The following is a 16996-nucleotide window of genomic DNA, read 5'->3' on the forward strand; positions in this document are numbered from 1 at the left end:
CTGTGGAATGATACCCGGAAAAATAATTGGCAATGTTGCTTTTCTGTATTATGCTTATTGTCTAAGGCTGATCCACATTTGTATTTTAGAGAAGCATTCCATTAGTGCCATGAGGAGAGAGACGGTGTTAATCCGTCCATCGTTATTCTGTCCATCAAATTTCTGTTGACTGCTTGAAATGCACCTGTACTGTCCCTGCGACTGACACGCAGGTGCCGATGGCTGCTCAAGGAGGCTTGAGTCTTCCCTCCCTGAACGGACATCCAGAATTCCCAAAGTAGTAGGCAAAGATTGGCCAGACGAGAATTTGTGTGTGTGTGTGTGTGTGTGCGTGTGTGTGTGTGTGAGAGATGTGTTCCACTTGGGTTCCTTTGCTCCGTGAGCTCACTCCCTCATGTGTAAAGTTCTGCTTTTGTTTACTTAAGTAGGTTTGCTTGTTTGTCTTCATTCTCCTCAAGTCTGCTAAATCAGCATGTTGGCAACCGGCCTAATTTACCTTATTTGTAACTTCTCTACATCTTTCTGCACCTTCCAGTTTTGTTTTCTGAACCTTAGGGCACCTGTCACTTTAATATGAATTCATGGTATTTCCTTGATATTGTGAATTCTTTCATTTTCCTAGTACATGTTTTCTATTACAATGTGATTCTCAACATTGTAGTTTGGGGATGTTCATTATACCTCTATGGAGCAGAAGCTAATATAATCGGCAGTTTTCTGAGTAGGTATCTCATTCCAGTGTATTGCACTTGACTATTTTATTTTATATTTTTATTTTCTAAATTAAAAAAAATTATTGTTTATTTTACATCCAGGTTAGTTAGCATATGGTGCAACAATGATTTCAGGAGTAGATTCCTTAATGCCCCTTAAGCATTTATCCCATCCCCCCTCCCACAACCCATCCAGCAACCCTATTATGTTCTCTGTATGTAAGAGTCTTTTGTGTTTTGTCCCTCTCCCTACTTTTATATATATTATTTTTGCTTCCCTTCCCTAATGTTCATCTATTTTGTATCTTAAAGTGAAGTCATATGATATTTGTCTTTCTCTGACTAATTTCACTTAGCATAATACCCTCCAGTTCCATCCACGTAGTTGCAAATGGCACAATTTCATTCTTTTTGATTGACACTTGGCTCTATTTTAGAGTGTAGTTTTAGTCCAAAAGCAGAATGGGATCTCAAATGCCTACACTATCCCTACTACCCAACAAAAAGAAAGGACAAATTTAGGGATGAATAGAAGACGGACTTTCTTGCAAGCAATCACTGGCTAGTGGTGAAGTGTGGCTAGGAGTTTCTCAGTATGGAAAGAGGAAGAAAAGGAGCCTCCCCTTACCTGGCTGTCTTTCTCACACTCAGACACACACATATTTATAATTTACATGTTTACTGATTATGATATTCATGTTTTTATTTAGCACTGGCCCTTTGGTATCTGGTAGAGCCCTACTTCTTCCATACACAGTACAGTTTAATAAAACAGCATACATAGAGTAAGACTCTAAAAAGTAGTCGACTGGACCCCCTGGTCATTTATTTATAATTAAATTTACATGCGTCTTTTTCTGGTTTTGACTTATGGGATGAGAAAGACCTGATGAGGAAGTCTGTGGTAAGTAAATTTAACACACTGGAACAGAATTCTTAAACTCGTTCAAACTTAGTTCTCCTCGCTTTTCCTTTTGTGTTTGGTTATGGTTTAGAAGGAAGGGGCGGCATTGTGCTTTCTCATCTTCAGAAGACTGTTTTTGGGTTAGAACAGAATTAGAGTAGCCTTGATGTTTACACATACTGAAATTCGTGACATCAATTCAAATCTTTTCCTTTTGAATTCTAATATAAAACAAAATTAACAGTGTAGTATTAAAAAATAATAATCCACTTAAAAACGTGTGTCCACCAGTGGAGCTTATTATTAGAATTGAGTTATTTTTTTCAATTTTCTTTTTATGTTTATTTTTGAGAGAGAGAGCGAGCGAGCATGAGCAGGGGAGGGGCAGAGAGAACAGGGAGATAGAGAATCCAAAGCAGGCTCCAGGCTCTGAGCTGTCAGCACACAGCCCGACGCGGGGCTCCACTGCGGGGCTGGAACCCACGAACTGTGAGATCATGACCTGAGCTGAAGTCAGATGCCTAACCAACTGAGTCATCCAGGTGCCACTAGAATTGAGTTATTTAAATTTCTATTTGTATAATGACAAAAACTTCATAAGAAAAGCACATAGAATGAGATTGGAGCCACCTGCTGGCTTATAAAACAATAATATGGATCCTAAAAAATATATTCTAAGCAACTAAGAAAAATCAGAGTCAGTAATGGTTAAAACAAATGTTTCCACTCAAACATTGATATGTTAAAGCTGTTCTTAAAACGTTTATTAGTTTATGCTTTGGAAATTTTCCGTATATTTTCAAGTCAGGTATACCTTCATCTATTAGGAAGCTAATACTAGAAACCATCTATTTGGTTTCTAATAGTGATATACTTTCTTATTTGGCCAGATTTCCTAGCTTTTATATCTCCTACGTCCTTGGATTACTGTGAGTTTTTATTTTGTTTTTTAAACATCAAATCCAGTAAAATTCTTCACAGTATCCAGTGCTTCTGACTCTAGTAAATTAAGCCTTACTCTATACATAAATAATTATAAATAAACATTAATATAAAATAGTTGAACCTCACTTGATACCTAATAGCATTTCTGCATTTTTCCTATTCTGCAGAATTTTGCTGATTATTTCTTTGGTTTTATATATCTCCTCTTCTAGACCTTCTTGTGTTATCATGAGACCCAGAAAACAGTAAAAACATCTTTAGTTGGCCAAAGGCCTGGTGTTGCACTTTGGCTAGTGCTCCGTTTTGCAGGTGTCCTTCTAGGTGTCACGAGCTTCCCTGTGAGGGCTGTTGAAGCTGTTTCTGCTTCCAGTGAATTTGTTGCCCATCTGTGATGAGATTAGAATCATTTAAACTTAGGACGATTCCAAGAAGCTACGAATGGCTGATCAACACCTCAGAGTTTCTAGAAGTTCTTGGTTTAGATACAGTCTGAATTTTTCAGTTCCGGTGATCTGTCTCCGTGTCCTGACTTACACTTTTCTGTGTGTCCATCTTAAATTGATGAGATAAAGTCAGGTGGTATTCAAGCCTTGCTCCTTTTTCGGGGGTAGCTTTTTTCATGATGCCATTCTTGTGGAACCAACTCTGGAGATGTTATTATAACCTTTTTGTGTCTGATATCTAGGCATTTGCTCCCACTTGAGAGTAAAGAAGCAGGATTTCTAGATGTGACATTGTTGCACCCTGCTGTCCAGTGATTAGCAAGTCCACTTAAATCTCTTGTTTTTAGGGGCACCTGGGTGGCTCAGTCGGTTAAGCATCTGACTTCAACTCAGGTCATGATCTCATGGTCCGTGAGTTCAAGCCCCGCGTTGGGCTCTGTGTTGACAGCTGAGAGCCTGGGGGCTCATTCAGATACTGTCTCTCCCTCTCTCTCTCTCTCTCTCTGCCCCTCCCCCACTCATGCTCTGTCTCAAAAATAAACCTTAAAAAAAAAACCCACCTTTTTTAAACCTTAAAATCTCTTGTTTTTATTTCCTTAATCTACAAGATATTATAGTGGGACTAGATTCTTTCTTGGGTTCTCATTCACAATTATTTTTCCTATGGATCTGTGTTGATTCCATGAAGATAGCTGTGAAGGTAAACGGGTCTATTAATTGTTTCTTGTATTATTGTTACTTCTGTTTGCCTTTTTCATTGTGTTTCCTTTTGCTGACGTGATTGTATTATCAGCACTAAAAAGAGCATAGATGATTTCCCATTGTTAAAATTCTGTATTTGGCAGTAAGATCCCATGCTGTTACACGCCCCCTGCCCCCCTTTGCCAGCTTACATTTTTATTCCTCAGGAATATTAGTGAAACATTTATCAAACCCTTACCATGTAGCAGACTGGTGCCACTCACCATTCACTCATGGTCATGAATGCAACATAATTCCTGTCCTCAAGGAACTTTCAGTATAGTGACAGTTTGGTTGGGTGACAATCTAATCTCAGCACTGCTAACATCCCCGTAGGTTCTGGCATATTCCTATATCTTTTTTCTAGGAGCATTAGCTTAAGACAAGTCAACTTCTTTATGCCCTTGCTTGGTGATGATAGTAAATTTCAGTGTTCTTTTAGGGTCAGAAAAGTACATGTAGACGATTTTATAAAGATGATATATACATCTTTTAGGGTATAACATATTTCTAAATTATGAGAAATTAATTTTTTCATTGGTTGCTACCTTGTAGGACAGTAGTCATAAATGAATGAAGCCCAGGCTGAACTTGACACATTTAGAGAGACCTTGAAGTTTGAGAAGAACCTTTAAATCTACTGAGAACAGTTCTTAGAATAATTTAGGAGGCAGTATGGGTGTTTTGTATCCTTGAAAACTCTTTGAATGGCAACTTTATATACTGGATTATATTTAACTTCCCCTTACTCAGCTGTTTGTGAGAGACCACGGATTGTTACGTTCCTGAATTAAGAAGTCTCCAGTCCCACCACGCTCTGGTTTTATACACCTTTGCCTCTGTAAGACATTGGAGGAGAAAGTGTCATTTCAGAAATATTGTTTCTTTAGCCATCAAAGTTCACGAGTGCCAACCAGCTGGCCCTTTTGTGACTTCATATATATAAATATATTCCTAGTTTTTCACTAGGTATCTGGTGTAGAAGAGGCAAAGACCTTATAAATTCACTTCATTATGTCCAAAAAATAATCCAAGAGACATATTTATGCAGGTGTAGCTCTCCATGCTTCTTTTTACATTGGGTGAGGAAGGTCCAGTAAAGTAATTTTATACAACAATAGACTTGATTTTACTTGAAATGTAGTTTTATCATTAGTTCAATATTAATATTAGTTTTCCCATTCATATAAGTGAACTTGGGAGGTCTGCTTTAAAAAATGCAGACTTTTTTTTTCTTTTTTTTTTTAGAGATAGTTTCATTTTAATTTCAGGTAATTTTACTGTGAATATATTTTGTAATACTTATACTAGAGCCCTTATGTTAGTCTCAAATGTCATCACAGCAGTGATTCTTAAAGACCGGTAACGTAGTATAAAGCTGCACTTTTGTTGAGTAAAATGATTGTCATAATCAGACCATTATTGTGATATTCTAACACCATTTCTGAGATGTCTTGTTATGTGAGATAAAAAAAGATGATGACAATGATACTAATGATCGGGGTATATAATACAGGCATAACTGGCTGTGTCTATTGATACCTTATCTTTTATGGTTTTAGATCCTGTTCATAATAAGGCTGCCTTCATTACGTGTTCTTACCTTTTCTCTCTTTAAACACATAGGGATGTGAGATTATATCAACGCCTGACCAAGACCATACTGACTTCACCAAGTGCCTTGAACTGCTCCAAAAAAAGATAGAGGAAAAAGACCTACAGGTAAGATGCACACCTTTTTGGTGGTTAGGAGTCTTGGTACCAAGGATGTGAAAATCCTGCTTAAACTTTTCACTCATCGGAAGTGATCGGTTACTTTTCTGTCAATCTTTTAGATTCCCTGTCAGATTTTTCCCATATACTGAATAAGTCTGTACTTAGCTGCCAAAGTATTGATTTGTTCACTTAAATCAGAGGTCACAGATGGAGATGCTTTATCATGTGAAAGTCACAAAAGAGGGGAGGTGGACTTTGTATAAAGCAGCTGAAACTGGCTGCTCATTTTTGGCCTAAAATAAGTCACCACTTTTCATCTCTTGTTCATTGTTGCCACGCAGACCTAGTGTGTTCAAATATTGTGGGGGCAAAACAGGCAAACAAGTACGGCCTGTATTTGGCCCAGGAGGCATCATTACAAACTCTCATCTATAAATAAAATGTTATCAACTCTTCTTTTTGAAATCAGTGAAGAGTCCGCTGCTTTGCATTTGTGGACTCATTTTTTAAGTCTGGTTTAGTGAAGGTCAACAAAATTAAATGTGAAGCACTGAATGACAGTTGACCATTCTTTTACTGGCAGGGGCAGGAAAGTAAGCTGAGGCACATGATGTGTATGTAGTGTTAGACTAAGAAAACTAGCGGGATGCCTGGGTGGCTCAGTCAGTTATGCATCCCACTTCGGCTCAGGTTATGATCTCATGGTTCATTGGTTTGGGCCCCGTGTTGGGCTCTGTGCTGATGGCTCAGAACCTGGAGCCTGCTTCGGATTCTGTGTGTGTCTCCCTCTCTGACCCTCCCCCACTCATGCTCTGTTTCTCTCTCAAAAATAAACATTCAACTAGGAAAACTAGCAAAACTTGCTTGTACATTCAAGGCAGCCCTGAGAAGAACTTCCTCTGTCACAGAAAGTTATCAGAGATTTCTTTTAGCATGTATTTACCTAGGTGACATAGTAGATCCTTTTCTCTTTTTGAAGACAAGCCTTGCTAATTGTCATAATTGACGAGAAGCACATTGTGCAAAGTGAACAAAAGTAATTGAGTGGACATTTCCCATCTCTGTTGTGGCTTGAATGATACCAAATGTATTGTGCTATTTCTGGCAATAAATTGCTATAATTAAATATTTGCTTAATGAAAACAGAACACAGCCCATTGAGAGTTCCAAAGAAGAACATTGCTTCATCCGGACATAACTGAGTTTGAGTTTCTTAGAAAAAAAAAATTGTAAGTTCTTCACAACTTGTGTTTCAGTTTTCCCAGCATCAACACTGAAATTAAATTATGTGTGTCAAATTGATCGTATCTGTAATATAGTGCTCGGTCGTTAAGTCTGAAAATAAATAATCATATCTCAAACTCATCAACAGTGAAATTCAGAGAGAGCTTCAAGCTGGGGAAAGAGGGTAATTAGCTGTATGTGATCCACAAAACAGATCTAGTAAAGTCTAGGTGGGCCCAGTGGGAGGGCGGAAGCAGGAGGACCTGTTGGAGGCATCCATGTTGGGTGGAAAGGACCAGACCCTCCCAGTCCCACTGTGCTTAGTCATGGGCTGGACGCTCTTAGGGACCGCTGTACCTTGATGGCACTTGCTACTGCATCCTAAAGGAGTTGCCTCTGGGCCATGACAGCCAGCTGCCCCCTCCCAGGCCTAGCGAGTTCTTTCTGGGAGAAAAAGGAGCAGTGAGCTTCCATGGATGCCTCTGGGCCCTGGCATGATTTAGGCCCAGTGCATTGTCCAGCTTATCTTGCACTACTTTTTCTCTTTGTTCCTAAAATATGGCCTGTTCCGTCTTCTCTGCCTTGAGCGATTTTTGCGTATGTTGCCTTTTCTGCCTAGAATTTTTATTTCAGTGTTCATTTATTTTTGAGAGAGAGACAGAGCATGAACAGGGGAAGAGCAGAGAGAGAGGGAGGAGCAGAATCCAAAGCAGGCTCTAGGCTCTGAGCTGTCAGCACAGAGCCCAACTCAGGGCTCGAACCCATGAACCACAAGATCATGACCTGAGCTGAAATCAGACACCCATCTGACTGAGCCATCCAGGCGCCCCTCTGCCTAGAACTTTTTACACATTTTTTTGAATAATTTTCAAATTTTTCCTTCTCTTGGTCTATATCACGATGGCAGAACAGGGGATGTCCTTAAAGAGGACTCCTCTTCCCCCTCCCTCCAGGTTGGGGTCTGCCACTCTATGTTTCTGTTCCCCCTTGGTTCTCCTTTGAGACACTCTGAGCACTTCTAATAATTTTGTTGGTTATTTCTAATTGTTGGCTCGAAGCCTTTCTTCCCAGCTTCACTGTATGACCCACAAAGTTGGGACAGATCTATCTTGCCCACGACTGAACAGCAGGACCTTGAGTGTTAGAAGTGGCCTATGAATGTTGAGCCTGTGGGAACGCACAGGAGGGTCGAGCCCAACACAGAAAGGGGAAGGGCTTTTTAGAGAAGGCTGGGGCATCATAAACAAGTGGGGGGTGGGTGGCAGAGGGAGAAGAGCGTTCAAGGACAGATACCTCGGCGTGGGGAGGATAGATAGTGCTTCAGCGAAGCAATGGCAGGGAGTTTAAAGCGTTTTCAGATGGACAGTGAGCGTGATGGGTTTGGTGTTTTAAAAAGCATAATTGAATAAACCAAAGGCTCCATTACTCACAATGAAAACCTTGTGGTTGTATTAATATAACCTTCAGGTTATAGTAAATCTGACAAAATGGGGCGTCTGTGAGCTTCCACCTGTCTTTACATTTAACCTCAAAGTACATCATTTTATGTGATTTAATGTAATAGCAAGAGAAAAGCAAGATTAGAAGCATTAGCAAGGAAAATTATAGAAGATGCCCCTGCACACGTTGTCGTACCCTCTAGTGAGATCATCATGAGGACCGTTAAAAATTTCTTCTTAAAATCTGCATAAACTGTATTAAAAAAATCCTTTATGCTTCTCCACCTAATAAGTCCAATCAAATTATCATACATTGCTGTTTTTCTACTTGCTAAATTATAAATATGAGGTTGTCATCAATGTCTGTATTTTATAGTAAGATCTTCTCTTACTAGCATATACTTTAAAATGTAATTATAGGGGCGCCTGGGTGGCTCAGTCGGATAAGCATCTGACTTCGGCTCAGGTCATGATCTCACGGTTTGTGAGTTCGAGCCCGGCGTCGGGCTCTGTGCTGACAGCTCAGAGCCTGGAGCCTGCTTCAGATTCTGTCTCCCTCTCTCTCTGCCCCGCCCCTGCTCATGCCATCTCTCTCTCTCTCAAAAATAAATAAATATTTAAAAAATTGTTAAAAAAAGTAAAATGTAATTGAAATATAAAGGAATTGAATTAAAGTAAGATTTAATATGTTAAGGAACCATACTGTGTACCATATTAGAACTTTATAGGATTTGAATTAGGGTCTGTCCTTAGGCTAAAGGAGTTTACTACCCAGAACATATGATTAATTTTTAAAAATTTACCTAAATTGGGGCGCCTGGGTGGCTCAGTTGGTTGAGCGGCCGACTTCGGCTCAGGTCATGATCTCGCGGTCCGTGAGTTCGAGACCCATGTCAGGCTCTGTACTGACAGCTCGGAGCCTGGAGCCTGTTTCAGATTCTGTGTCTCCCTCTCTCTCTGACTCTCCCCCGTTCATGCTCTGTCTCTCTCTGTCTCAAAAATAAATAAACATTAAAAAAAAATTAAAAACAATAAAATAAAAAAAAATTTCCCTAAATCACCTGATCTATTTATTTATTTACCTATTTTAAACCTGCTCACCCTCACCTTTTATTTTTTTGCAAAAGGCTTCATCGATACATGTGACTTTTTAATGCTTTGCTTTTATGTAACCACATTGTTTATCTGGAACTGAGTCATGAATAATACATTATCAGGATGCCATCTGATATGACTGGATCTTCAGGGAGCACATGTTTCTTCTGATGCCGTGATGCATACTTGAGATTCAAACCTTTGAATTCAGTAAAAAACATCAAAATCTATTGCTCTGACTTTGTAAAAATGTAAGGTGTGTGTGGTTCAGGATGAAGCACAAATACCTCCAGATTGTAAGGCCCCAAGAATAACAGACCTCCTAAAATAGAGGAGTATTATATGACAACAGAATCTGTTACTTCAGTCTCTGATATTTTGCACACAGGTTTAACATTAGACACAATTTGGGCAGATAAGTTGACATTAATTTCACACTGTCGATTGTGTACGCATTGTGTTTGGTAAAATTTTAATACATTTTAGCTTCCTTATGCCATGTCATTTTCAATCAGTTTTTCAATCAAATGATGCAGTATGCTGAATAAGGACTGTATGAATGAGAGCAAGTGCCCAACCTTTATACATGCACACAAATACTAACGACTGCAAGTTAAATAAGGACTGTGGGATTATGACCTCTATTGTATTAAGTTTTTTTTTAATTCTTGTAATAGCCTGAGCAAATATTAAATTGTGATTTGTATGTATTAGAATACTTTTTATGTGATTATTTCTGAATTGTAGTTCTCAACTATTGAGATTCGGTAAGGGATATTAGTCTTTCTACTTAATTCCTACGTGGTATTTCTCAGATAGATACCTTATGTTTAGACATCTTCAAGTATTATGAGTTTTAGAATATTTATTTGTATCCATTAATTTTCTTTTTTTATTATAATTTATTGTCAAATTAGTTTCCATACAATACCCAGTGGTCATCCCAACAAGTGCCCTCCTCAGTGCCCATCACCCACTTTCCCCTCTCCCCCTTCCCCCATTGACCCTCAGTTTGCTCTCAGTATCCAAGAGTCTCCTATGGTTTGCCTCCCTTCCTCTCTGTAACTTTTTATTTTTTTCCTTTCCCCTCCCCCATGGTCTTCTGTTAAGTTTCTCAGGATCCGCTTTGGAGGAAAACATATGGTATCTGTCTTTCTCTGACTGACATATTTTACTTAGCATGATACCCTCCAGTTCCATCCACGTTGCTGCAAATGTCATGATTTCATTCTTTCTCATTGCCACGTAGTAGTCCATTGTATATATAGACCACATCTTTATCCATTCATCAGTTGATGGACATTTAGGCTCTTTCCATAATTTTGGCTGTTGTTGAAAGTGCTGCTATAAACATTGGGGTACAAGTGTCCCTATGCATCAGCACTCCTGTTTCCCTTGGATAAATTCCTAGCAGTGCTATTGCTGTATCCACTGATTTTCAGTGTTGGGTTATTTGTGCATTATTGTTTGTAATGGACTGATGACTTTTTTGTCTGTTTATACAAATGCCTGTTGGTCCTCACTTAAGACTGTATCTGACTGGAGTAATTACTCATCACTCTCCTAAGCTCTGACTCCTAGGATTGTAGGAGGAACCACGATAGTGTTCTGAGCGTTAACTTCCAAGGGACTCTGGTGTCTCCAGTATAGTCTACTCCAATAAGCCAGTATCTTCGGCAAGATTCCAGTCTCCTCTAAAGCAGAATTTAATAAATGTGTTGTGTGTGTTAACATGTATTCTGGAAGGGAATAAAAAGTTTACAGTAGAGACACTTGGCAGATACCAACTCAGTCAAGTAATCAGAATCAACAATGTCAGTGGTAATTCCTGTTGATAGCCCAGGCCCCTCTATCTAACATAAAGGGTGACAAGGGTACTTGGGAAGTTCTTCCCTAAGACCCTTAATCCCGGGTTAATCTTTGAAAAGAAATCAGAGAAAGTCACATTGAATATCATTCTACACAATACCTGACCGATATTTTCAAGGTCTTGAAAAACAAGGGAAGATTGAAAAACTGTCACAGTCGAGAGGAGATGGAGACATGGAAACGAAATGCAATGTAACATTCTCATTGGTCCCTGAAATGGAGCAAAGGTGTTAGTGGAAAACTAGGAAAATGTGAATGAAATCTGAAAGTGAGTTCCTAGTAGTATATTGATGTCCATCTCAGGTGGAACAGGTACACCATAGTTACAGAAGACGTTAGTATTCAGGGACTGAGTGAAGGGTATAATCCCTGTACTGTCTTTGCAACTAAATCTAAAATTATTCCAAACTAAGGAGTTCACTTGGGGGGGGGGGGGAAGATGTTCACTGTTTGACATATGCTCTAACTATAGGGTGGTGTCATCTTTTTGTGACATGGCTCAGTGAGTTAGAATTAAAAAGCACGTACTTCACAAATCCAAATACCTTTCTATGATGTCTTTCACCTTTCAAGTGGTTCCTCAAAAAGTTTCAAAATAGCCACAAAAGTTTCTCTGTTGCATATTTTGGCAACTGTTTAATGGGAAAACTATGCCTGATTGAAAGTCTTAGTTGGAAACTTGAAGATCGTTAAGCTATGGCAACAGCCCAGGTCCTCAACCTTCCTGGTTTCCCAAGACATCAAAGGGTGGTGCTAGTTGATCAAATAGAACTGGGATTTGATAGAATTTTATCGCGATTGGCTCCAGAAGTAACCCTCATTCCTGCCCTGCCTCCTTACCTGTCAAAGTCCTGTGGTCTCCATCAACACCTCCATTTTCACCTGGCTCTTCTTAGGGCCATACTCTGCCACACCTGCCTTTTACTTGTATCTTTTTTCCCTGGGCTTCAGTGATCACTCCTGTGCCATTAACTCCTTAATTTATACCTCTCAGCCAAAACTCCAAAGCCTTTTTCTAACTGCTGAGAGGAAGGCCAGAAGAATTTCATTTCAGTGTCTAAGACAAAATCCATCATTTTTCTCTCAGAATCCCATTTTCTCTTTCTTCTCTATCTCATTCACTGGTACCACCATCCATTCGCCTGGCAGAGACCTGAGAGTATCCTTATATTTCACTCTACCGTCCCTGACCCGTTGGTCACAGCTCCTTTAATTCATAGGTACGTCTTGTGCCCGTTTGTTCTTTCCAGTCTTGCTGCTACTCGGTTAGTTCAGACTTTCATCATTTCTCCTTTGGGTTATTTTATTAGCATCTGTTTGACCTCATTCCCTCTAGTCTCTTATTAAAACTCCTATCTTATATGTTAAATGCATATCTGCTTGAGATCTTTTATGTCTCCCAGTTATTTGCTCAATAAATATTTGTTCAAGGAATAAATAGATTTCCAGTAACATTAATGCAAATTCCCAAGGACATCATAGCAAACCTTAACTCAGTCCTTCTTTGAAGGGATTTTCTTAATAGTATTCTGGATATCCTATTAATTCTCCTGCAACATATGTTGAGATGATGTATCATCCTTGTGTCTACCATTGTAATAGGAAATATGTTTATTACTAAAATTATTAGTCTTGTATTGTCGTTTTTTTGTTTGCTTCAAGTTTTTATTTAAATTCTGGTTAGTTAGCGTATAGTATAACATTAGTTTCAGGAATAGAATTTAGTGATTCCTCACTTATGTATAACACCCACTGCTCATCGCAACAATTAATACCCTCCTTAATACCCATCACCCATTTAGCCCAATCCCCACCACCCACCTCCCTTCCAGCAACCCTCTATTTTTTTCTCTATGGTTAAGAGTCTCTTACAGTCTGCCTCCCTCTCTTTTTTATTCTTCCTTCCCCTATGTTCATCTGTTTTGTTTCTTAAATTCCACATATGAGTGAAATCCTATGGTAATTGTCTTTCTCTGACTCATTTATTTAACTTAGCATAGTACACTCCATCTAGCCCTATCCATGTCATTACAAATGGCAAGGTTTAATTTTTTTGATTGCTGAGCAATATTCCATTGTGTGTGTTATATCTATATATGACCTCTTTATTCATTCGTCAGTCGATGGGCATTTGGGCTCTTCCATAGTTGGGCTATTGATAGCGCTGCTACAGACATCAGGGTGCATATATCCCCTCGAATCAGTGTTTTTCTATCCTTTAGGTAAATACCCAGTAGTGCAATTGCTGGTGGTAGGGTAATTCTATTTTTAACTTTTTCAGGAACCTCCATACTGTTTTGCAGCATCGCTGCACCAGCTTGCATTTCTACCAGCAATGCAAAAGAGATCCTCTTTCTCCGCATCCTTGCCAACATCCGTTGTTGCCTGGGTTGTTAATTTTAGCCATTCTGACTGGTGTGAGGTGGTCTCTCAGTGTGGTTTTGATTTGTATTTATTTCCCTGATGAAGAGTGATGAGCATCTTTTCATGTGTTTTTATTTTTTAACATTTATTCATTTTTGAAAGACAGAGAGAGGCAGAGTGCAAACGGGGCAGGGCTAGAGAGGGAGCCACAGAATCTGAAACAGGCTCCAGGCTCTGAGCTGTCAGCCCAGAGCCCGACACGGAGCTTGAACCCACGGGCCGCGAGATCATGACCTGAGCCGAAGTTGGCCGCTTAACCTAGTGAGCCAGCCAGGCGCCCCTCTTTTCATGTGTTTTTTAGCCATCTGGATGTCTTCTTTGGAAAAATGTCTGTTCATATCTTCTGCCCATTTCTTCACTGGATTATTTGTGTTTTAGGTGTTGAGTTTGATGAGTTCTTTCTGTATTTTCGATAACCCATTATCAGATACGTCATTTGCAAATATCTTCTCCCATTCTGCAGGCTGCCTTTTAGTTTTTTTCACTGTTTCCTTCCCTGTGCAGAAGCTTTTTATCTCAACGAAGTCCCAATAGTTCACGTTTGCTTTTGTTTCCCTTGTCTCTGGAGATATGTCTAGTAAGAAGTTGCTTTGGCTAGGGTCACAGAGGTCGCTGCCTGTTTGCTCCTCTAGGATTTTGATGGTTTCCTGTCTCCCATTTAGGTCTTTTATCCATTTTGCGCTTATTTTTGTGTTTGGTAAGAAAGTGGTTCAGTTTCACTCTTCATGTTGCTGTCCAGTTTTCCCAACACCATGCAATGCATTGCAGTTTAGACATTTGGCGTTCAAATGCTTGGAATAGGGCTGGCACTCTGCATAGTGATAGAAAGCTTTTTAGTTTTTGAGCCTCGGTTTTCTCATCTGCAAAGTGAGAATAACAGCTTACCCGTATCAGCAAGTTATGGGGCAGAGCACCTCATTGCCTGCTACATAGAAAATGTTTAATAAAAATATAAGAACAGTAGTATTAATAGCCATGCATTGTTTTATACCTTAGTTCTTGTGATCTGAAATGTATTTTATATAATGTACTTATATATTTACATAATGCATTGCATGTTGTAAATTATAGAAGACACATAATTTATATATAATTACTTTACAAAAACATTTTGCGCATATCATAAAAGAGAACTATATTGTGATCTTTTGATTTTATGATAAATTTCAAAGACTGACATGATTTTAGAATTAGACCCTGTTTTTAGAAATCTCTTGAACTAGTTACAGTTTATTGCCCACATTCATGCGCTTACCAGTAGCATTGGTTCTTTTGGACATATTCTGATTTCACAAGAATTATCTTACTCTCAGAAACTTGAAGGAAACGGAGGACTCCTTATGTGTTGAAATATTTCTCAGGGGATGTCTTCACCAGCCCTCATTCCCAGGGAACTGGTGAGAATGGGGTGTGTGTGTTCGGTAATGGAACCCAGCCCAACCCCGCCAACCACCGTTTGTAGCTTGCCTTGGTGCAGAGAGAAAACAGGAGTGATTGGACTTCTCTAGTCCTGCAGTAACCACTGTGTGCCTTACGCTCGCTGACGGATGGTTCAGAATTTTAGGGGCTGGTGAAGACATCCCCTTAGACTTGGAAGGGCAGACCTCCTCCCTTCAGATACACTGTGGAAGCTACTGAGGGTCTCCTTCCTCGCTTAGCGAACTCGTGTACAGAGTGCCTGTTGTGGTTGTTATGCTTAGTTGGGCACCTAAGTTCAAGGCCCCAACCCTCCAGTCTCATAGAGGAGACAGATGTGCATGTAACCATAGGATAACTCAGACTATAGTGAATGCTGTAACTTGCCTCTACAGAAAAGAGTCGGCTTTTTTTTTTTTAGTTAATTGTTTACGTGGAACTCTCACCCTTTAACTTTGTATTTGAGAAAATGGGATAATATAATTAGTTTTCTGATGATATTGCAGCTCATATTGATGAGGCCTTCCATAAAAATTCTTAAAAAATTTTTTAGCATTTATTTATTTTTGAGAGAGAAAGCGAGCGAGCGCAAGCGCATGGGCGGGGGAGGGGCAGAGAGAGAGAGGGAGACACAGAATCCGAAGCAGGCTCCAGGCTCTGAGCTGTTAGTGCAGAGCCGGATGTGGGGCTCGGACCCATGAACCGCGAGATCACGACCTGAGCTGAAGTCGGACGCTTAACCCACTGAGCCCCCCCAGGTGCCCCCTTAGCCTCCCTTTTAAAATAAACACCCCCACCCCAACCCCACCTCCTCTTTGATCTCTTGGCTCAGCAGTCCTTGTCCCCCTGTCTGCTCAATCTTCCTCACACATTTGTCACCTGTGTATTTAGGATATTTGTTTCTATTACACCTTCACTCATGGAAATGCAAGCTTCATGTGGGCAGGTAACTGTGCATGTTTATTCCCTGTTAACATTCCTAGCACCTCCAGTAATACCTGACCCATCGTGAACACAACATAAATATTTACTGAACGAATGAATGTGCACATATACGGAAGGATCCTTTTTTAGCAAGCCCTTTTCATCAAATGTTGGTAAATTTTATTAAGTAATCTACTTTAACAAGGCTTATTCCCCTGCTCCAGCTCTTGTCCCATTATAATTGAAGATTTTTTGGCATTGGCAGGACATGGAGCTATTTTTTGATCCTATATGCCTTTGGTTTTTCTCTTCATTTTATGGGGTAGAGGAGGAGATATGTGTTGTGTGTAATTAAAAATGGTACACGAAATGCCTTCTTTACGTTTTTTTAATCGGCGTTTTGTAACTTCTGAGACCTGCTTCTTTTTCCAAGTTGTAAGTTGCTTGGAAAAGTTGAGAGCTGAAAAATGAAAATACATAGAGATTGTCTCATAAGCCATTACCAATGTGAACTTGACAAGAATAAATCTTGCCCGCCTCCTTGAAGTAATACTGAAAGCAATACCATTCAATTCCAGCGTCTGCTGTATAGCTGAGGCAATGTAAGACTTCTGTGACGACTTCCTCTACCTTCTTGACTGTGCCTGTCTACCTCAAAGCAATGTTATAAACTTAAATTAGTAATTGTTATGAATTTCTAAAAAGTAACACATGTCCGCATACAGACATATTCTGCTATACTTAAGTATGTCTACACAAAACACCTCTTGTTTTTCAATATATAAGCGGAATCGTTCTCTTTGTCAAGTGCCGAAGTAACTGCTTATACATTCAGGTTCTGGAACAAATGCACAAGCTAAGTATCAGATGAGGAATCAAGAAGAAGGAAAGTGTTCTGGGCATCGAGTGAACTAGCTGGCTGTTTCCTAGATCATTTCGGAGAAACCTTCAAAAGAGAAATTCACATCTCTGTTTTTCCTTCTTCTTAGAGACCAGCAATCTTTTTTATAGCGCTGTGTAACAAGAGAAAATAGATACACCCGGTGCTTTGAAGTGACTCGGGAGATGTTGCTACGGATATAAAAAGCTTACTGCCTTAGCAGCTCTGGCAGCCTCATCCATCCCTGCCACAGGAGAAGCATG

The 16996-nt window shown here is 39.6% G+C and overlaps 1 protein-coding gene across 14 annotated transcripts in view; it reads left to right on the forward strand.

The window, feature by feature from the left end:
- TPK1 (thiamin pyrophosphokinase 1) overlaps window positions 1–16996 on the forward strand; it is a 343981-nt gene that overhangs the window by 179896 nt on the left and 147089 nt on the right. For all 14 annotated transcript variants that reach the window (XM_053217935.1, XM_053217941.1, XM_053217936.1 and 11 more), the window contains one exon: window positions 5373–5468. In XM_053217935.1, the coding sequence (XP_053073910.1) occupies window positions 5373–5468 (96 nt within the window). The remainder of the gene's footprint in view (window positions 1–5372; window positions 5469–16996) is intronic.

This window comes from Acinonyx jubatus, chromosome A2 (genome assembly GCF_027475565.1).
Source record: "Acinonyx jubatus isolate Ajub_Pintada_27869175 chromosome A2, VMU_Ajub_asm_v1.0, whole genome shotgun sequence".
In the NCBI taxonomy this organism is placed as follows: domain Eukaryota; kingdom Metazoa; phylum Chordata; class Mammalia; order Carnivora; family Felidae; genus Acinonyx; species Acinonyx jubatus.